This window comes from Leucoraja erinacea, chromosome 5 (genome assembly GCF_028641065.1).
Source record: "Leucoraja erinacea ecotype New England chromosome 5, Leri_hhj_1, whole genome shotgun sequence".
NCBI lineage: Eukaryota > Metazoa > Chordata > Chondrichthyes > Rajiformes > Rajidae > Leucoraja > Leucoraja erinaceus.
Window position 1 is genome coordinate 55,333,830 of NC_073381.1, and position 23,830 is coordinate 55,357,659.

Consider the following 23,830-nt stretch of genomic DNA (forward strand, 5'->3'; position numbering starts at 1 on the left):
AATGGCATGTTCAAATCTTACTAGGAATAAAAAATTAAAAAACAGAAAATATGAGGCGAAAAGGAATAGGCGATGTTTTAGGTCAAGTCCCTTCCTTTCCTTTTCTTCAGCGATGCTGTTGGACCCACTGTGTTACTCCAGCTTTTGGAGTCTATCTTTGGTTTAAACCAGCATCTGCTGTTCCTTCCTACTACAAAATAGTAGTTGACTGAAATGGGCCACCACACTTGAGGGACAATTAAAAATGAGGAATTTAGTGTTGGTCTTGCCCACATCCAAAGTAGAAATAATCTTTTATCTCTCATAATATGAAGCATTTTCATGGCAATATATTTTAAAAGACCATTTTGTTCTAATGTTTCACAAAGCTTGCAGATCACATACAATTGGCAAGCCACTTTAAACATAACTGAACCAAAAGAAAAACAAAATAAACAGTTTTGAATGTTAAATGAAATTCTAAATGAGAAATTACCAAGTTGCTTTGTTCGGAATCTACAACAATATATGGTTACATCTTGCTGGGATTATGTGGGAATGGATGAAAATATATTCAAACATGAATTAAGGGATACAATGATGACTGGCCCGAAATGTTAACTCTTTCTATCTCCATTGATATTTCCACCATTTTATTTTTAATTTTTACTTACATCTGACAAAGTGTATAAGTAAATGTGTGGAAATTCCAGGAGCTCCGTTTCCTCCCACACTCCAAAGACGTACAGGGTTGTAAATTAATTGGCTTGATAAATTAAGTTGTCCCTCGTGCATGTAGGTCAGAAGGTCATAAGTGATAGGAGTAGAATTAGGCCATTCGACACATCAAGTTTACTCCGCCATTCAATCATGGCTGATATATCTCTCCCTCCTAACCCCATCCTGCCTTCTCCCCATAACCTCTGACACTTGTACTAATCTAGAATCTATCTCTCTGCCTTAAAAATATCCACTGACTTGGCCTCCCCTGCCTTCTGTGGCAAATAATTCCACAGATTCATCACCCTTTGACTAAAGAAATTTCTCCTCATCTCCTTCCTAAAAGAACGTCCTTTAATTCTATGGCTATGACCACTAGTCCTAAGCTCTCCCGCTAGTGGAAACATCCTCTGCACATCCACTCTATCCAAGCGTTTCACTATTGTAGGATAGTGTTAATGTGCGGGGATCGCTATTCGGTGCGGACTCGCTGGGTGAAGGGCCTATTTCCGTACTGTATCTCTAAACCAAACTAAACTAAACAAAACTAACCTTCCTACTGTTCCCCAGAGTCATACTGGGAAATCTAGTGTACTTCAGTGGAGAGGAAAGGTTGTAGCTCGAGGTTAGTTTTTGCATTATCTTTGTGAACTTAAGAATATTTTATTATTAAATTTTTAACAATTATATGCATTTAGATATATTTTATTCGTATTGTTTGAACGTTCTAATTTCGGATTTAAAAAAATAAATTTTAAATTACATTTTTAAAATTTAAGACGTTGTAATAGTATGATTATTATTTTAATAGACAATAGACAATAAAAAAGACAATAGACAATAGGTGCAGGAGTAGGCCATTCGGCCCTTCGAGCCAGCAGCACCATTCAATGTGATCATGGCTGATCATCCCCAATCAGTACCCAGTTCCTGCCTTCTCCCCATATCCCCTGACTTCGCTATTTTTAAGAGCCCTATCTAGCTCTCTCTTGAAAGCATCCAGAGAACCCGCCTCCACCACCCTCTGAGGCAGAGAATTCCACAGACTCACCACTCTCTGTGAGAAAAAGTGTTTCCTCATCTCCGTTCTAAATGGCTTACTCCTTATTCTTAAACTGTAGCCCCTGGTTCTGGACTCTCCCAACATCGGGAACATGTTTCCTGCCTCTAGCGTGTCCAAACCCTTAACAATCTTATACGTTTCAATGAGATCCCATCTCATCCTTCTAAACTCTAGTGTACAAGCCCAGCTGCTCCATTCTCTCAGCATATGATAGTCCCTCCATCCTGGGAATTAACCTTGTAAACCTGCGCTGCATTCCCTCAATAGCAAGAACTTCTTCCTCAAACTAGGGGACCAAAACTGTACACAATACTCCAGATGTGGTATAACTAGGGCTCTGTACAACTGCAGAAGGACCTCTTTGCTACTATATTCGATTCCTCTTGTTACAAAGGCCAACATGCCATTTGCTTTCATCACTGCCTGCTGTACCTGCATGCTTACTTTCATAGACTGATGAACAAGGACCCCCAGATCCCATTGTACTTCCCCTTTTCCCAACTTGACGCCATTTAGATAGTAATCTGCCTTCCTGTTTTGGCCACCAAAGTGGATAACCTCACATTTATCTGCATTAAACATCATCTGCCATGCATCTGCCCACTCCCCCAACCTGTCCAAGTCACCCTGCATTCTCAGAGCATCCTCCCCACAGTTCACACTGCCACCCAGCTTTGTGTCATCTGCAAATTTGCTAATGTTACTTTGAATCCCTTCATCTAAATCATTGATGTATATTGTAAATAGCTGCAATCCCAGCACCGAGCCTTGCAGTACCCCACTAGTCACTGCCTGCCATTCTGAAAGGGACCTGTTAATCCCTACTCTTTGTTTCCTGTCTGCCAACCACTTCTCTATCCATGTCAGCACTCTACCCCCAGTACCATGTGCCCTAATTTTGCCCATTAATCTCCTATGTGGGACCTTATCAAAAGCTTTCTGAAAGTCCAGGTACACTACATCCACTGGCTCTCCCTTGTCCATTTTCCTAGTTACATCTTCAAAAAATTCCAGAAGATCAGTCAAGCATGATTTCCCCTTCGTACATCCACGCTGACTCGGACCGACCCTGTTACTGCTATCCAAATGTTCGGCTATTTCATCTTTTATAATTGACTCCAGCATCTTCCCCTCCAATGTCAGGCTAACTGGTCTATAATTCCCTGTTTTCTCTCTCCTGCCTTTCTTAAAAAGTGGGATAACATTAGCCACCCTCCAATCCACAGGAACTGATCCTGAGTCTATAGAACATTGGAAAATTATCACCAATGCATCCATGATTTTATAGAGTCTTCAGGGGTCCAACTTTGGTCTTAACTATTTTTTCCTCTTCACATACCTAAAGAAGCTTTTACTATCCTGCTTTATATTCTTGGCTAGCTTACCTTCGTACCTCATCTTTTCTCCCCGTATTGTATTTTGGTTACCTTCTGTTGTTCTTTAAACATTACCCAATCCTCTTGCTTCCCGCTAATCTTTGCTACATTGTACTTCTTCGCTTTAATTTTTATACTGTCCCTGACGTCCCTTGTCAGCCATGGTCGCCCCTTTCTCCCCTTGGAATCTTTCTTCCTCCTAGGAATGAACTAATCCTGCACCTTCTGTATTATTCCTAGTATTTCCTTCTGCTTTTCTGACAATCTCAACTATTTAGTTTTTTAAACAGTTTTGACACTGAAGAGTATGGGTATGACTATCCAATTGCCAAATCATTTTTTGGGGCAGGCATGGCGAAGCTGTTGCATGTGCTGAGTTTTGCTGTGAGTTGTTTTTAAGGACCATTTTGACTGGAGATTTTACAACAGCTAAGTGCCACCCAAGTGGGTAAGGGCATGGTGGAAATGGTTGGTTCACTCCTCGCTGTGGAAGGTTAAACTAAAAATCCCATGTGTTTTTCTTTAACCATGCTCTGGGATTATACTGTATGTTGTATACCATTGCTTTACATCAAGGGGCGATTTTTAATTTCTCATAGATAATTTCACATTCCTTTGTGGCTTCCCCACTCCCTATCTCGGTGGGCTTGTTCAATCCTAAATCTAAGATCTCTACTCTCCTATGATTCCGGCCACCTGCACAATTCCAACTTTGCTTGAACACAGTAGGTGTCAATGCTTTCAGCCACCAAGAACCTAAATTCTTTCCCCGAGCCTACACATTTCTACCTCTTTCCTTTAAAAGTTCCCTTAAAAATAGATATCCCTTTGAGCAATATTTTGGTCAAGTCCCAGTGTGTCTGAATGTGACAGTGCCATTTGTTTGTTGTTTCTGTGTTAGATTTACAATTTTGAACTTGCCGTATTATGCAAAAGAATAAAAATGAAAGGCAGGAAATACTGAACATATGTTGGATCACACCATATATTTTAGGGTAAGGAATACTAATCAGAATTTTTTTTCAGATTTGATGAAAGGTCATTGACCTCAAACTTTTAACTTTTGATTCTCTTTCCTCAAATGTTGGACTGCTTCGCAGTGTTTCCAATATTTTTTGTTTATGTTTCAGATCAGAGTATTGTGCAACTTGCACTTTACAACATTGCAATAGTGACCGCACTCTAAACAAACGCACATAATTTTATGTGAAGTACTTGGGGCTTCCTGAGGTTGGGGGAAAGGATTATGTAAGATCTTGTCTATTTTTTGTTATTGATAGTTATGTTTTTGGTTGCTACGAACTGGATTGAAACAAAACAGTCAAAGACAATTTCATATCTGTATGGTTTCGCTGACTAGAAAGTGGAACCATTTTTCTGAAATAATATCATTAATTAATGACATAACATCTGTCCCAACTCACTGCCATGAATCAGGGGGTGGGAGATTGCAACCTTCACGTGGTCCACCCTGTTTTGACGAATGCAATCAACCTGGTGTGCACAATCAAATAAGATCAAATAGAACAAGTTGTCCTACAACTTTAGGCTGTGCACGCCATACGCAAGAAGAAGAAGGCATGAATCGGGAGCTTAAAAAACTGAGATGCAAATATGCCGAATGCAAATTAATGAAAAAGTTATATTCCTTTTTAGAATCCATCACATAAAATTAATCTTTGTTAATAAAATAGTTTATAGTTTACACTGTGGATAGAAAGTCTTGAAAATTAATTGCAGGTTATATTTTATTGGCAATTTGTTTAATCTTTCAGTAAAACTATTGTCGTTAAATGGTCATGTTTCCCCATAATCACAAATACAATCAGTTACATGTACAATGAAAATATTGCTTGCAGCTGCATCACAGACACAGAGACAGACAGCACACAAATTATACATAAATTATTCAAAATAGTGAAAGGAAAAAGACTATACAGAAACTAGATATTAGTGCAAAGCACAATTAGAAAACAAGTCCATGGTAGTACAAGAGGCAGTCAATGGTGTTTCATGGCCAAAGTAAGATTAGGTTGTAGGAAGGAACTGCAGATGCTAGTTTACACCAAAGACAGACATAAAATGCTGGAGTAACTCAGTGGGTAGGCAGCATCTCTGGAGAAAAGCAAGAGATGAGGCTTTGGGTTGAGACCCTGCACAGGTCAGTTAAAAACCTAATGGTTGTAGGGAAGTCGCTGTTCAAGGTTGTGTGGGATTTCAGATTCTGAACTTTCTGCCCTATGGTAGCAGCTAGAAGAGGGCGTGGTTTGTGGGATTCCTTGATGATAGATGCCTTCTTAAGGCAGCACCTCATGTAGATACTTTTGATATTGGGTCGGCAAGTGTCAGTGATCGACCAGGCTGAGTTCACCAGTCTCTGCAGCCTTTTGCTTTTCAGGGCCTTGGAATTACTGTATCAATGCAACCAGTCAGGATATGTACAATGCATTTGTAGACATTTATTAAGATTATTCAGTGATATGCCAAATCTCTTGAAACTTTTAAGAAAGTAGTGGTATTGGTGCGCTGTCCTCATTGTCACATTTATGTACTGGGCCCAGGATAGGTCAATTGAGATTATTGCCCTGGAATTTGAAGCTGCAACACCTCCAACAGCGGCCAGCGAATGAAAAATGGCACATGGTCTCCAACTTCCTGAAATCAACGATTAGTTTCTTGGCTTTGGTGATTCAGTCAATAACAGTAGTGTCAACGGCGAAATTTATAGATGGCAATGGTACAAAGTGAGTAGAGCGGCGAGCCAAGCACCCATGGAGTGTAAATCGAAGATAGACATAAAATGCTGGAGTAACTCAGTGGGACAGGCAGCATCTCTGGAGAAAAGGAATGGGTGATGTTTTGGGTCGAGACTCTTCTTCGGATCTGGAGTGTACCTGTGTTGATGGTCATTGAGATGTGTTACCAAGCAGCACTGATTAAGGTCTGCTGATGAGGAAATCAAGGATCTCTTTGCAAAGGGAGATGCAGGGTCCCAGTCTTGGAGCTTGGTCTTTGAGTTTGGAGGGGATGATTGTGTTGAATACAAGCTGTAGTTGATGAATAGCAGCTTGACATGTGTTCCTGTTATCCAGATAGTTCAGAGCAGAGTGGAGAACCAGTGAAATGGCATCCATCCACTGTTGAAAACGCCTGTTGTGGCGATGGGCAAAATGAAGCCAATTCTGGTGATTCCTGAGGCAGCAGATGATTCACGCCACAACCAACCTCTTCAAGCACTTCATCATAGCGGATACAAGTGCTCCAAACAGTAGTCATTGTGGCAGGTCACCATGCTTTTGGGCATTGATATGATAGATGTCCTTTGGAATCAAATGGGAACCTCAGACCACAGAAAGTGAGGCAGACAGTTGTTGCTTGCATTTAAAACAAAATTCCCTGAAACTTCAATAGTCACGTCGCATTAATCTTTTATTTAAAATATATCACAATTTAATTACAATTGTGTTATCTAATCTTGCATTCCCAGTACAATTATAGATTGTTTAGTCTTTCTCCTACTAAAACTCCCATTTAAACTTCAGCCAACTGCATGGGAACAATCCTTAGGAGATTTATTTAATACTACTGCCAGCTTGAACCTGAAAAATTGTGGTGGTGCTGAATTTGAAAGATTTTCTTTTTGGAGTGGTCATTTTGCAGAAATTTTCAGAAAGTAGAATGTAAGAGAAAATGTCATTGTCTTTTCACCCCCATCTGTCACCCAGACATTTACAAAAAGCCTGTTTTTCCTTTATCATCATAACTTTTTTGCATATCTTTCATTCATTGTCCTTTATCTCTCCGCATCACCATCTATATCTCTCATTCCCTTAACCCTAACCAGTCTGAAGAAGGCTCTCGATCAGAAACGTCACCCAATCCTTCTCTCCAGAGATGCTGCATGTCCCTCTGAGTTACTCCAGCTTTTTGTGTCTATCTTCGGTTTAAACCAGCGTCTGCAGTTCCTTCCCACACATTTAATCTGGGCTGATTCTGCTGACCGTATCACACTATTTGGTGGGAACTGAAATGTAGTTAAAATCCTTTTCATCTATAACATTTATCACCTCCAATGATACATAAAGAATCTTCTGTCTTGTTTTACAAATATCAGTGTAAACCCAAAACACAATCCCATTCCATTGATATACTTTTCATTGTGGAAAAAGAGCATTTAAGATAAATGAACACAACAGTAATTCCTGGTGGCATCTATACATATTTAACACTTACGTGCACATTTGTTCATTTCCGGTGTTCGGACTCCATAATATCCACTTGGACAAGAAGAGAGACAAACTCCAGTCTGTTTCATCCCATTTCTCTCCAGAGAGAAAAAAAGTCTGGGCATACATGACAGACATCCATTAAACTCAGAACATCGATCACACCCTTTTGGGCAACCTTGGTTCACACCTGTATTTGCTGGAAGGAAGCAAGAATAATTGTTATCTAGTTGGCTTTTAACACTATCCTAAATTTTTACGTATTATTATACATTATGAACGAAATTCTAAGAAACTCAGAATATTCGAGACACATATTCATTATCATTCTTTGCTAATGCAACGAATAGCTGTTAATATGCATTTAATAGTGGTTGATTGGTAGCTGTAAAATATATTGATAATATAAATATACTACTGATACTTAGTTTGCATTTATGGTTGAGGGAGAGCAATCAGAATGTGAAATGCCTCTGTCCAGAGGCTCTTTATAGTCACCAGTTTGCAGCATCAACTATTCTACTATTTTCACCTCCGCTATTTGGAATATGTTAATCTACATGTTAATCAATATTATGGGAAGAATAATCTCCTGGTATCAAGAGGTTGAATGTGTAATTCATTAGTGTGAATGTGACTTTTACAAATTATTTTTTATATTCTGTACAGGAATGTTCTTCCAAATTTTAATACTTCAATAAGACTACACCAATAATATTAACTCTGAGTTGCATTCTTCTTATGTCAAGAATTCCAAATTATTCCAGTCTACCTTCATAATATAGTTATTTAGTTGTTCAGATCAGATCTGTTCGGATCAGTTTATATCAATTCTGTTCATTGTCTCCAACATTTCATTATCTGCTTCATGTCATGCTGACCAGAACTGAAAATTATTTTGACAACGACTCACTCTGACAATGGAGAAGGCCCAGGACAGAAAGGTCAGATTGGGAATAGGAGGGGGAGTTAAAGTGCTGAGCAACCGGGAGATCAGGTAGGTTAAGGTGGACCGAGCGGAGGTGTTCAGCGTAATGATCGCCGAGCCTGCGTTTGGTCTTGCAGATGTTCGGGTCACTCGCCAATTGTTTTGCTAAACGCTGTTTCAGGTGTCAATTTCTGTACATCGGCGAGACCAAGTGCAGGCTCGGCGATCATTTCGCTGAACATCCCCGCCTTAACCTACCTGATCTCCCGGTTGCTCAGCACTTTAATTCCCCATCCCATTCCCAATCTGCCCTTTCTGTCCTGGGCCTCCTCCATTGTCAGAGTGAGGCCCAGTGCAAATTGGAGGAACAGCACCTCATATTTTGCTTGGGTAGCTTACACCCCAGAGGTATGAACATTGACTTCTCTAACTTCAAATAGCCCTTGCTTTCCCTCTCTCTCCATCCCCTCCCCCTTCCCAGTTTTCCCACCAGTCTTACTGTCTCCGACTACATTCTATCTCTGTCCCGCCCACTCCCCTGACATCAGTCTGAAGAAGGGTCTTGACCCGAAACATAACCCATTCCTTCTCTCCAGAGACGCTGCCTGTCCCACTGAGTTACTCCAGCATTTTGTGTCTACCTTTAATCTGCAGTTCTTTCCTAAAACAATAAGTAATATGGGCAAATATAGCACAATATAAATGTGATGTTCTTCATTTAGGTCAGAAGAATAATTTTCACATTAGAAAGTGAACAAAGTATGATTCTCCAAATAATTTAGATGTGTTTGTACGTAATCACAGTTAACATGCAGATGAGAAAAGCAAGTTTAAATGGAATTTCTCTGCTCGTCTTTATTGGGAAAGGACTGGCTACAATTGGACAGACTTAGGTGATACTACCCCTGGCGTTCACAACTACAAAACTCTCTGTAGTTTACTCTCCCTACTGAAAATATTACACTTACCTTGACACGATGAAGATTCAATCCCAGGGTGAATAGGTAGCCTTATGAAGAGTGATTGAATATAATGGGTCTACTAGATTTAGAATTAGAAGGACTTTAATAGAAGAACACGAGAGCCCTGAGAGAATTTGGCATAGCCAATGTTGCAAAGTTAGCTCTCTCAGGTGGAGAGTCTAGAATTAGGAGTCCTAGAATAAGAGATCAAAGAAAATAGGAGGAAATGTGTTCACTCAGTAGCTTGTGATTCCTTGGATTATTGTACTTTCGATGTCTTTGTGATTGTGTAAATTCAAAGTTAAAAAACATACAATGCATTCAGAAAGTCTTCAGACCCCTTCACCTTTTCCACATTTTGTTACGTTACAGCCTTATTCTAAAATTGATGAAATTCATTGTTTTTTATCATCATTCTACACACAATGCCTCGGAATGAAGCGAAAACAGGTTTTTAGACATTTTCTCACAGTAATTTAAAAAAAACCCTGAAATATCACATTTACATAAGTATTCAATTGATTGGAGTCCATCAGTGGTAAATTAAATTGATTGGACATGATTTGGAAAGGCGCACACCTGTCTATATAAGGTCCCACAGTTGATGTTGCATGTCAGAGCAAAAACCAAGTCATGAAGACGAAGGAATTGTCCGTAGACCTCCGAGACAGGATTGTGTTGAGACACAGATCTGGGGAAGGGTATAAAACAATTTCTGCAGCATTGCAGGTCCCGAAGAGCACAGTGGCCACCGTCATTCTTAAATGGAAGAACTTTGGAACCACCAGGTCTCTTCATAGAGCTGGCTGCCCGGCCAGCTGAGCAATTGGGGGAGAAGGGCCTTGGTCAGGGAGGTGACCAAGAACCCGATGGTCACTCTGACAGAGCTCCAGAGGTCCTCTGTGGACTTGGGAGAACCTTCCAGAAGGAGAACTATATCTGCAGCACTCCACCAATCAGGCCTTTATGGTAGAGTGGCCTGACGGAAGCCACTCCTCAGTAAAAGGCACATGTCAGCCCGCCTGGAGTTTGCCAAAAGGCACCTAAAGAACTCTCTGACCATGAGAAACAAGATTCTCTGGTCTGATGAAACCAAAATTGAACTCTTTAGCCTGAATGCCAAGGGTCACGTCTGGAGGAAACCAGGGACCGCTCATCATCTGGCCAATACCATACCTACGGTGAAGCATGGTGGTGGCAGCATCATGCTGGGGGGATATTTTTCAGTAGCAGGAACTGGGTGACTAGTCAGGATTGCGGGAAAGATGAACGGAGCAAATACACAGAGATCCTTGATGAAAAGCTGCTCCAGAGTGTTCTGGACCTCAGACTGGGGGCGGAGGTTCACCTTTCAACAGGACAATGACCCTAAGCACACAGCCAAGACAACACAGGAGTGGCTTCATGACAAGTCTGTGAATGTCCTTGAGTAGCCCAGCCAGAGCCTGGATCGAACATCTCTGGAGGGACCTGAAAATAGCTGTGCATCGATGCTCCCCATCCAACCTGACAGAGTTTGAGAGGATCTGAATAGAAGAATGAGAGACATTACCCAAATACAGGTGTGGCAAGCTTGTAGCATTATAACCAAGAAGACTTGAGGCTGTAATCACTGCCATAGGTGTCTCAACAAAGTACTGAGTACTTGTATCTGAATACTTATGTAAATGTGATATTTCAGTTATTTCTTTTTAATTACTTTGCAAACATTTCTAAACACTTGTTTTTGCTTTTTTATTATGGGGTATTGTGTGTAGATGGATGATAAAAAAAAGTATTTAACCCATTTTCGAATAAGGCTATAACGTAACAAAATGTGGAAAAAGTGAAGGGGTCTGAATACTTTCTGAATGCGCTATTGAAACATAGAAAAAGAGGTGCAGGAGCAGGCCATTTGGCTCTTCGAGCCAGCACCGCTAATCAATATGATTATAGCTGATCATCCAAAATCAGTACCCAGTTCCTGCTTTTTCCCCATATCCCTTGACTCCTTTAGCCCTCAAAGCTAAATCCAACTATCCCTTGATTATTAAATCCAAAGGCAATCAAAGGATTTCGAGATTGGGTGCAAAAGTCGATTAGGTCAATGTTCAGACATGGTCTTATTGCAAGGATGATGTTCCTTGTTCCTATTTATAATAGAGGGTAGCCAGTGAGAACCCGATTGTACCGCTGCTGGCAAATTCATTTCACTTGTACTTTATGTGCAATGTGTCAAATAAGATTGATTGATTGATTGATTGATTGAAAAGGTTTACGAGTTTGGTTAGGCCTCATTTGGAGTATTGTGGAGGATCTGGTTGACCCATTATAGGGAGGACGGAGACAGTGCAGAAGAGGTTTGCCAGAATGCTGCCTGGATTAGAGAGTATTAGCTATAAAGAAAGGTTGGAAAAACTTGCTTTCGAACATTTCTTCTAGGATGGCAATGTCAATGCCAAGATGCCATAGCTTTGTGGTGAGAGAGGCAACGTTTAAAGAAGATATGTGGGGCGATTATTTTATACAGAGGGTTGTGAGTTTCTGGAGAAAGCTGCCAGAGGGTGGTGGTGGCACCACATACAATATTGGCATTTAAGAAGCTGTTAGATAAGCACACAGATATGCAAGGAATGCAGAAATGTGGATCATGTACAAACAGAGATGATTGGATTACCCTGACATCATGTTTGGCATGGATATTGTAAGCTGAAGGGCCAGTTCCCATTCTATCCTGTGCTTTGTCCTATGTTATGGAAATTGAACTAGATAGTCGGTGACGTTAAGGATTATGGTGTTGCAACTTGTCTTAATTGAATAACACTAAAAATGTATTCAAATAATTGCAACAAAAAAAGTACACTGTGGATGCTTTCTTTAGTACATCCATTAGGTATCTGTGTTTGGGCAAAATCTTTTTCTCTGCCTTTTGATGATGGGTCTCAAAATATCCAACACAGATATTAGTACTTTCCTAATGCAAAACAAGAATAGCTTAAATGCCTTATTGTTACCATAATTATTTACTGGAATTCCTGTGGCAACATTTTCAATTATCTTTAAGGCAAACTCCTCAGCTGCAGTATTGAAGACTTGTATTTCAGAGTTATAATATTGGAATCTATTTGATAATGTGAAAATCGTTGAGGTGCATCCTGTCCCAAAGGCTAGACAAATCCAATTCAACTAATTATTCTTTAATAATCCACTCATGGAGCAGCTTGTGTTTCACCTAGGACCATTCATCACCAGAACTCATCACATCAGCACCAGCCCCATATAACATGGAAGCAGCAATTTACTGAATGTGGCATTAAGGAGGTACATAGTACAGTACAGTGTAGTACAACACAGGAACAGGGCTTTCCACCCACAATGTCCATTTTGAACATGATTCTAAATGAAACTCTGCTTGCATATGATCCATATCCCTCCATTCCCTACATATCCTTGTGCTTATCTAAAAACCTCTTAAATGCCACTATTATATCTGCCTCCACTATCACCCCTGCCAGCATTTTCCAGGCATCCACCACACTCTGTTTAAACAAAACTTGCCCTGCACATCTGTATACAAATAAAACTCTGATCTTGTGCTCTTCCAGTTTGTGCAGTTTTTCTATATGCGCAAAAACAGTATGTGATAGCGCTGCGATTTTTCGTCAGCTCACTCACTATTCTCTTGTGCTGCAAGTGCAACACGTTTTGTTCCGATCAGTAGTATATTGTAAAGGCAAGGTTTTTAAATCGTAAAAACCGCTCGTGCACAGATTGATCTCCTCCCCTGCCAGTCAGCGCCACGCGGATTGGTCTCTTCTCCGGTCACTCCCCGGGCCGGTCCGCCCCTTCCTGTACCATCGCATCTTTACTGGAGCTGAGGGATGCTGCGGGTGGCTGGCGAAGGTCTCCAACTGGACACAATTTTCGGAGGGACCGGAAGCGGCACGAAGTTGCAGATGTTGCCAAGCGGAAAGTCTGATCCCGGCAGAGAAGAGCGTCCAATGCCCGCTGTGAATCCCAAATGCACTGCCATCGCAACGCCCTGCAGCTCCAGCCCCTTCCCCTCTGGCCCCCCCTCACTGGCTCCTGCCCCCCTACCCCGTGATACCCCCTCTCTCCCATGGTTCTTCCCCGTGTTTTCTCCAAGCCCACCCCTACACCCACTCCCCTCACGCCAGGCACGGCCATAGCTGCTGGTGCTTTAGGGCCGAGCCGAGGATCCGAGGCCTGGGTCTAAGGTCGCTGATGGCTGATGCTCCTCTGGGTCACGCAAGAAGGAAGAGGAGCGGCAACCTCGAGATCCTGGGGAGGGAGAGTGGGGGAGGAGAGGGGATGGAGAGAGAGCAGGGGAGTAGGGAAGGGAGAGGAGTTATGGAGGGAGGCAGTGACTGAGGGGAGGGAAAAGAGGTGAGAGTTTGGGAGAGGGAAAAGAGGAGGGAGAGTGGGTGAGGAGGGGATTAGAGGAGGGGGGAGTGAGGCAAGTGGGGAATAGTGGGGGAGGTGAGGAGCGATAGTGGGGGGGGCTAGGAGGAGGTGAGGAGTGGGGGAGGTGAGGGATAGGAGGGTGGTAGGGAGTGGAGAGGAGTTATGGAGGGAGGGAGTGACTGCGGGTAGGGAAAAGCAGAGGGAGAGAGGTGAGGGAAAGATTGGGAGAGAGGAGGAGGAGAGGGTAAAGAAGGAGGGTGAAGAGGAGGGAGAGAGGGTGCTAGAGATGAGGGGAAATGAGCTGCACCCGTGCAGTTAGGGGCTATGGGTGAGTGGTGGAATATTGCATTGGGGGACCAACGGGTCCCACTTAGATTAGTCTTCTTTAAATTGTGCCCCTCTCACCTTAAAGTTATGCCCTCTAGTCTTTGACAATTCCAGTCTGGGGAAAAGGTTCTGGGTCTACACTATCTGTACATCTCAAAATTGTATTACTTATATCAGGTCTCCTCTCAACCTCCGAGGTTCCAGAGAAAAGGAGTTCTGGTGAAACTGAAATTAATGGAAATCTGGGGGGAAACACCCTAATGATGGAGTAATACTTTGCACATGAGAACGACCTTAATTTTCGAATGTCCACCAATTCAATCCTAAACTATCTCTGCAGGAGCTCCTCAGAACAGTATTGTAGGCCCAATATGAATATTCTCCAATGACTGACAATGTTTAATCCTACTTCCAAATCTTCTGCAAATGAAGCAACAAAACCTAGACAGCATTTAAGTAGGGGCTGATAAGTAGCAATTAATATTATTGCCACATGTGCCAAGCAGATTATCTCTAACAAGAGTTTATCTACCTTGATTTTCAATGGCATTACTGCCACTATGGGATATATAATTGATGAGGACAACAGTACTTTAGACTACCTTTGTAACATCGTGTCTCCACCTACTGACGCACTGAGCAAAACACAAAGTGCAGGTCAGGCACCATCTGCAGAGGGAATCGATGGGCATGTTTTGGGTCGGGATCCTTATTCAGAAGTAAAGCTCTCCTACTGACACACTGAATTCATTCCAGTATCTACAAGGAGCAAAGTCGGAGGTGTGATGGAATACTCACAAATCAGCTGCACAACACACAAGTTCAATAATATCCTGGAAAAAGCAGTCGGGCATTTTGGCTGGAAACCCATGCACCATCATACATATTATCTCACTGTGTACCATCTACCAAATACTAAGTTACTCACCTAAGTTATTCTGAGCACACCTCCCAAACCCATGACCTCTATCACTAAGAAGGACAAGGGCAGTGGGTACATGAGAACACCAACTGGTTCGCCTCAAGTTTACATACCATCCTACTATGGAGAAATAGTCTCATCATTGCTGGGTCTAAATCCTGGAAGGCTTGACCACAATGGAACTGTGGGATAATCATCACCAGATTATCGGAAAGAGAGATCACTATAATTTTTTTAAGGGCAATTAGAGATGGCCATTAAATACTGCCCTTGCTGGTTGCTCCCACTTCCAGAAAACATGAATAAAATATCTAGCAGATCAACTTGAAACATATGAAACCATATGTTAAGATGTTAACATGTTTAATGTGGTAAAACAAAATATAGATCCAATTTATTTAAGATGTAAAACATTTTGAAGTTTTCAATCTTTTCAGGGTTTCCTTTTAGATAAACTAAGTCAAGATAATTACCTAGTCTATCATTTGAAATTTATTTGTAATTAAATAGATAATTTGGAGCTTGCCTCAAAGATGAAGTGGTGTTTAAAGCAAAACTAAATATTTCAATGAAGTGAGCTCCACATAGGCATCTGAATTTTTAAGAACTGTTTCCTGGGAACATCGACTTCTAAACAAAGCCTCAAGTTAATTAGAAAAAGATTCAATTGAATATAACTGAGCAACCCATGGAAATCCAATGAAAGGGGGGAACAAAAATCAGAAAATCAAAGTGTCTTTGCAGTAAACACGTGGATGCATTGCAGCTTAAATAGATCATTTGGAACCCAAAGCCTTGTGAGAACTTGGGACTCAGTTTTGTTGCTTTTATTTGACTAGAGAGGGCACGATAACTTGCTGAAGAAGGGACATTTAAGAAGTGTTGCACTTCATGTCAATTTAAATGACCGTTCATAAAATTTCCATTGGCAATGATTATGAAGTTAGCAAATAACTACCTATCCACTCATTTAAAGGCGCGCATTGGTAGCTCAGGGAAAATTTGGTATAATTGGTAGCCCTGATAAAACTAACAGGAAACAAAAACCTTTCTTTTCGCCCAAGGCCAGTGGGAGCTATCTCACAGTCAACTTATTATAAATAATTCTTCTTTTAATACGCTTTCACACCACGTGCTAAGATATAGATTTTCCCAGACATCAAAATGTTGCTGGGAGTAAGTTTCCTCTCGTGGTATAATCTAGAACTAAGGGGCGTCGTTTCAGTATTAGAGGTTCTCCCACTGAAAATGGAAATGAAGAGGAAGTTCTTGTGGAGTGTCTTTGCAATCCTCTGTCTCAAGAGAATTATTGATGCTAAATGAATGAATATATTCAATGCTGAGACAGATTGTCTATTAGGGAATCCAGGGTTATGGGGAACAGACAGGAAATCGGAACTGAAGCCAAGATCACATCAGCGGTGGTTTATTGAATGGCGGAGCTGGCTCCAGGGAGAATGCGGCCTATGCCTGCTCCTATCTTGTTTTTAAAAAAAAGCACAACACAAAATTTATTAAGCCTCAAAAGCACAGCCAACTTTCTGCGTATTTTAAAATCTTTATCACATCACAGTTAACTTCAGACTCTACCCGCTTTAACCTCAGAGCAATTTGCATTGGCTTCCTGCAGGGGTCTCGTGCTGTTTAACTAGAGTGGGCTCGAAAAGAGTTTCAGAACAATATTTTGTATTCAATTTCCACTTTGTCTCGGTATAAAATGATGATTAAACCTCCACAAAGCTGAAAGTCATGCACAAATTTTCGCTTAACGTTTGCCCCGAGGTTTAGGTAGGTGCTAACTGAGTTTTTCCTATGATCAGGTGTACTTGGGTGGTGTTTATAATATACCCTCTGAACATTTACTGTTGTTCATTTATACCACACGTGTAATTTCACGAACACGGTACCAATCACTTGAAATTGATTTGCATTAAATATCCATCATTTTCCCTGACGCATGGCTGTCCTGTGCCCCCCTGTAAGAGTTACTCAGCAGACATAGCAATATCCCCATTTTAAGGAATACCTCAGTCATATTTAAATGGGCCAGTTGAGGGAGGATCTTATAGAAACTTTCAAACTTACAAACCCCATAAGAAACATACAGAATTCTTAAGGGGTTGGACAGGCTAGATGCAGGAAGATTGTTCCCGATGTTGGGGAAGTCCAGAACAAGGGGTCACAGTTTAAGGATAAGGGGGAAGTCTTTTAGGACCGAGCTGAGAAAATTTTTCACACAGAGTGGTGAATCTGTGGAATTCTCTGGCACAGAAGGTAGTTGAGGCCAGTTCATTGGCTATATTTAAGAGGGAGTTAGATGTGTCCCTTGTGGCTAAAGGGATCAGGGGGTATGGAGAGAAGGCAGGTACAGGATACTGAGTTGGATGATCAGCCATGATCATATTGAATGACGGTGGTAGCACGAAGGGCCGAATGGCCTACTCCTGCACCTATTTTCTATGTTTCTATGTTCTGTGGATCTCATGCGATGCAATTGAGAACACGGTATCTGGAAGCGAATGCACAGGGTAAGCACGCGGCTTGTGGATTCAGGTCTCCGTGGACCCATCACACATTTATATGGCGAGTTCCAACAGAGAGCAGGGTTTGTTTAAAGCACCAGTACTACAGTATTAGCAACTGGTGCGATTCACGTGTATTTATTACTGGGAACAAATGTAAACAAAAGTTACACTTTAAACATCAGTGACAACTTTGACCCGTCCATAAATTTACATTAAATGCAGAAAACTGGTAAAACGTTCAATTTGAAGTATGTATTCTCCAGCCCTGGACACTAGGTCATGTATACACCGCTGCAGTGGGAGTCCCCAAACTTAAAGTAAACATATCGTCTTTTATACATGCTGGATTCAAGGTGTATGATAATGTTTTTTTAATTGATAGTTGTGTGGCTTTCTCGCCCTTTCAAAAAACAGGTATTAGTTAACTAAAGATTATTAAAGCAAATGTTGTTAATATTTCAGCCTTCCATGTCGATCTAAATGAACATTGCCCAGAAGACCACAGACATTGGCTGTCCAGCTTGTGCAACAAAAAAAAAGCAATGTTGTTATTGTAATAGGAACTGTTGTTGTGTTTGGACCTCACCATCCCAGGGCTCGAAGAGGAACGCTATGAATCACTTTTATCGCCCAAAATGTCAGTGGAAGCAATAAGTGGAGCAAAACGCTGCACAAAAAAAGAACTACGACAATGTTATACAACTGTTGAGTTTTGAAAAGGCTAAAAATAATGTGTTTCCCACGGTGAAATTGATTAGGAATAAAGAATGGTGTGGGGACAGAGAGATTGGTTTGTAATTTTACCCCAGCCCGCTGAGATCCTCCAGCACGGTGTGGGTTGCCCAACATAAAATAATCCCAGTTTGTAGAGGCATGTTACTTACAGCATCCGGACAAGACTATGAATCAAATACGGTTATCCGAATACTGGTTGTAAAAAAATTAAAACAGCAGACATTTTCGATGAACAAGCGTCAAACGTTTATTTCTAAACAAGCAAACCAGCTGTGGGGATGTTATTTATGGAGTTCAGCTCCTTAGAACTGTTCTTTTTGGTGACATGCGAATGTGTTTTTTCATTAATCTGCGTTTAATTCCTGCTTGTAAGTGAACACATTTGAAATGGATCCTGCTCTCAAATCAAGATTCTTGCAATCTTGAGCCAGTCGGTTGTTGCTAAACGTTTGTGGATCGAAGGACGAGGAAAGATTCAGGGCCTGGGGAAGTAGGTAGGGTTGATGCTACGGTGGGGATGATGATTTATCCACATCTCTTCTCCCAATGGCGTCCAATTCAAATCACCACAAAAGGTTCAAATATCTTGCCAAAATGGACATTATCTTGAGAAAAATTCTCAAACAAATGTTTCTGACATAATGCAAATACATCCAGGGTTTAAGCGGGCGTCGATACCACGGTACCTTCGGCCCGAAAAGTGGCCTATTTCCTTCTCCATAGATGCTGCTGCACCCGCTGAGCTGCTTCAGCATTTTTGTGTACCTCCTGTCTGTATATATGTCTAGCACCAGTCACTAAGACTCCAAAAACCTTATAAACTATTATTACTTATTATTCTCTACACGGCTTGGAGATAAATATTCTTGCTTTATATGGACAAATTTGAACGTTTTTTTAAATCTAGCGACAGGTGGGAGGCTGTGTTACTCACATGGTATATTAGGTTTAAAAAAAACGCGCAATGCTTCACGCAACTTTCGAGCCATATTTACGACTAGCTCTTCTATACAGTATAAACTTTATTTTAATGGCGGGGGTATATCCCTGTGTAAGGCGGTCTGTACCAAGTTCCATATTTTGCTATCCGAACCATGCCTCCCTCACAGATCGGGATCTCAGTGTAATTGTGTTAAGGTTTTTGAGTGCTTTGAAGACAATTGAATCTCAGCTGTATGTTAATCATCGGCTCAATGTTAGGCAAATCCAATGGGATTGGAGACAATTTCCTCTCATCGAGGACTTTAGCCATTTGGGAATGATTCTGACTTTTACCCCTAGGCTAATCTCTTGCTGCTGAGTGCCATCAGTCAAACGCCCGCAGCTTCATTATATTTACATCGACCAAGCACAGATATAATAATCACTGGACATTTAATACCACGGACTGGACGATATCATCCCCCAATTAATCATTGCTGAGGCCATTAAGCGACCATGTCAGCATCAGAACATTAGTAAATACTCGGTCCATCCCGCGAGTTTGGTTGTATTGTTTAAAGAGTAAGTGTTGTTCATCAAAGAAACCAGTAAAAACCCCTGCATCTCCAGCCGAAACCTAAGAGCACAGATCTATTTATGCTGAACGACCTCACACTAATAAACTCGAACACGATTAGATGAGAGAATGGGGAGCACGGTTTCTAATGAGGCTTGCCTCCGCCCTCTTCATTCGCAGGTATAACAAAGGGGAAGGTGCCTGTAGCTGCCTGTGGTCAAAATATCCATTGCATTTCCAAAACATGTTTTGATTTGGTTTAGAAAATTAACTCAAGTGAAGGGAAAGAAGTGCATACGCACTCTTCCTCTTGCGTGATTACTTTCGGAGATAAAGGTGGGCTTTCAAAACCAGCATCTTTACAGGGCGTGTGTGCGTGAGCTCTTAGGGCCTGGCTTTAAATCCTAACTCTCTCTTAGTCCGCAACGCTGAAATGAGATAACTTGTGGTATCAACTCGAGAATTGAGATATTTAAAATAAGATGAATCAGATTCAATTCACTTTCTGACTATTTTAACAATACATTTCTGAAGTGCTGATCGCATGTTGCCAACAAAATGATCCTGAATACTGATTGTTATGTTACCTTCACATACGTTAACATTACATAAATTCTAGCGTCATTTCTACTAAGGTCAGCGTTATCTGTGTTAGAAAATAAAACCTTCCTCACCAGAATCGCAATGGGCTGGGAGCTGTGATTATATTGACTGATTATAGACGATTAAACAAAATGCTTCCTATGGGCATTAATGGAATTTCAGGCCTCTATGTAAACGGGTCACTTTTTTCAGGGAGTGTCTAGTAACATGATAGTAGGACATGCCCCTACATAAGGCTCTCCTCTCGCCAGCACGTTTAGAAATAACATTTTACAACGCAAGATGTCGCAGTAGGTGTGGGTTTAACAGGATCACAGATATAATGAAATGGAAAACCAAGTCTGAGCTCAGGACAGGCCTTCGAACTGTGATTACTGGCGTAGCCAGTTCGCGGGAATGATCCTCTGCAACAGGGGAGCTAACCGAGAGTGTCCACTGCAGGGCAAGGCACGTGGGCAGGGGGTGGGATACCTCAAACACAGTGCAATGAATGTAAAATAGGACCCCAGCGACTGGTCCCATTCTCTCATGTGTAGACCTTGAGGACCGAAGGTAAACATGAGTCTGAAGAAGGGGTTCGGCCCGAAACGTTGCCTATTTCCTTCGCTCCATAGATGCTGCTGCACCCGCTCAGTTTCTCCAGCACTTTTGTCTACCTCCCATTTGTAGATGCTGTTCCCCAGCACTGGTCCCACAAAAGAGAAGTGCTGAGAAGTTGCTTCACTCGTACGGTATTTTTAAAGAGGCTGGAGCGAATGGCAGAAACAGTTCCTGCAGAACAGCGCTCGCAACTAAGCCTGGTTTGGGGTTCCACAGTACAGGGCATGTAAAACCCGAATATGAATGATGTTCCCAGAGGTATGGTGCGGCTGGGATTGTTGACTAATGTGTCATATGCAGTAAGGATTTAGACTCGTTGCTCACCGACTCCTTATGGACGAGTCCAATCCCTTACTGCTTCATTCATGAATGTTCCCCTGGTCAGTGAACTTTCTTCTCTCCCTTTCCAAGATCGTTTCTCCGGGCGCTGCTTCTTCCCAACCCCTACCCCCGCCCTCACTTCCCTTCCTTCCTTCCCCTCCCCATCCATTGCCCGCTGAAATCTCGCCTTTTGAGTAACTTAGTCAAAGGATTGAAAAGTAATATTTTGACTTTTTTTTCTCCTGCTTCCTGGATTTGTAAAATCCAAAGCTGGACAGTACTACACGCTACGTCTACCTCTTCGCCTTTCTTGGCTTCGCTTCTTTCCCTTTGATTCCCAGTAATAACAGATGACAATGTGAGCTGGCTTGCAGTTAATGGCATGCAAACTATTTATTTACGTGGAATTAGGTGCGTAAGTAGTCGCCACTAAGTTATGCATTTCTGAGATATTGAAAGCAAAGATATGTTGAAAAAAGAGAAACATGAAACATCTTCACACGCAGAGGATAACGTGCACATACTAGATGGGTTGCCTTTTAAAAAATGTGGAATGGGGGAGGGGTGAAAGCTATTAGATAGCCGCATCTCGAGCTCTGGTTGCTCTACAATTGTGTTTCCTTCCGAAAGTCTCAACACGAGAAGGGCGCCCAGTTTGTTTCCCTCCCTCAGTGTGGGCCATTTGATCACAGATGATCACACGAATATGGGAAACTTCAAGCGTAAGAAAGAGTTTATCCAGATTTTGATCACTGATTTAATTATGATGGGGCTCGTTCTTCCTAGATTTAGTAATCTATAATAATAAGACTGGGCCGGGAATGAGATGTGCTAAAATCGGCAAACGGTAAATCCGAAGCACCTTTTATTTCGAGAAAAAGCCGATAGTTTAATCGATCTTTCTGATTCTATATCAATCATCTGCAAAAAAATTGTGGATCATCCACAACACACGTCTTGCGTTTAACCAGCAGACCTTTGGCATTTTTGATATTGAATGACATTAACGGATAGAGTGTTATGAATACTTATATTCCAAAGAAAAGAAACATCCCGACTAGCGTCTAACATCTTCTTAATTTTATGGAAACGGAGATATATTCTATTTCAGTTTACACACTGCACTAAGGGGTAGAAGTCCAGCTGCGAGGAGTGTCTGTCAGTAAGTTTCAGATTACATGTAGTTGACCAAAGAAATAGTCTGCAGTCAAACAGAAGAAGCGCATTAGCTTCACGATCTCAGGGCGATAAGCGAAGTGTGTCGAATACAAAAAAACGTTCTCAGCCGCAAAGCTCCATCTGATGAAGAAATAGGCGCTTATTGGTCCGACTTTGGTGAACTGATTACCCGTACCCTTGACCTACAAGTTTTTTTCCTCGAAATATTCTCGGGCGAAAAAGGGATGCTTTTGAGCATTTGGGTGGTGGCAATGTGTATTGCCATATGGATCGCTTGGCAGGTACTCAGGATGGTTTCAACTTAAGGTAGTTCACACCCAATCGAAACTCCGGGAGAAGAAGACAGGGATGGATCCCCAATATCCAGTTAACTTTATTTAATTAAACATCTCCAACAAAGTGACACACTGTACATCGTTCCCCTTCAGTGCATGTACTGACCTCTTCTATTCTTTTTGTAAACCTGTTTTTTTAAGTCTAGCTATTAAAATCAGAAGATTACTGGTTTGACATCTACCCCGAGTCATTGGTTCGCTGATTGCTCAGCGTTGAAACTGATCTGTAATTGACAAGCGTCTCGTTGTGAAAGGAATCCCGCCGCCGTTTGAAACCAATGGCGAAATTGTATTAAGCTCACTACAAAGTTTTAATTACTATTTTCCCCCACTGGCCATGGGAGCCTCGTTTCAACGGATTGGGAGAGCGGCGAATGGGAACTAAGGACACAGCGTTTTTTTTTTAAAGAGTATCTCTTGAAGATCATACACTGTTTAGCGATTATTACAATTAACGTATTGAAGTATCCACTGACAGAAAAGTTAACTGAAATCCTCCACAAAGTGTCTTAGTACTGCGACGAAAGTCTGAATTTAAACGACACAATTTGAATGGGAAGCTGAGGTACAGACAGGGGGAATAAATAAAATAAATGTAGATGGAAACTTAAACAGGTGTAACAGTAATAAAAAAAATCAAACTTACTTCGTCTGTGGCGCCTTCCTCTGGAGGCGTTTTGGCTGCCAATGTATTCCATACAGTTTAATAAAATTAGAACCACAGAAATCAGTTGAAATTGCATAGTAACCTGCGGGTGATGGCTCCTGAAAGCAACTACTGCAGTAACTCGGAGCACACTCGAGGGGGAAAATTCCAGGATATCCTCGGCCGCACAATCAGGCACTGGTTATTGATGCAGATGCGAACAAAAAAAGTCAAATTTATAATGCTACAACTTGTAGACAGATCTGATGGAGGGCCCCGGCATCACTGGCCCGAGTTGTATGTAACATCTTGCAGCCAAGTGTTTTGGAACCCTCTTCATAGAACTCGCAGTGCCGGGGTCTCACCTCTTTAAAGAGCAACGCCTTGGACAGTCCCGGACCAGGTCCCGTCAACATCTGCTCTGCCGACACCCCTTAAAAACTGTCACATTTAACACCTTCACAGCCATCCAGTTTTCAGC

At 41.6% G+C, this 23,830-nt stretch overlaps 1 protein-coding gene across 1 annotated transcript in view; it reads right to left on the minus strand.

The window, feature by feature from the left end:
- The window catches only part of rspo3 (R-spondin 3), a 74,879-nt gene extending 51,346 nt beyond the window's left edge, over positions 1–23,533 (minus strand). Inside the window, exons 1-2 of the mRNA XM_055635652.1 lie at positions 23,350–23,533; positions 7,372–7,563 (exon numbers count right to left, since the gene is read on the minus strand). Coding sequence (XP_055491627.1) covers positions 7,372–7,563; positions 23,350–23,446 — 289 coding nt within the window. The 5' untranslated portion in view covers positions 23,447–23,533. The remainder of the gene's footprint in view (positions 1–7,371; positions 7,564–23,349) is intronic.
- Positions 23,534–23,830: the final 297 nt, after the last annotated feature.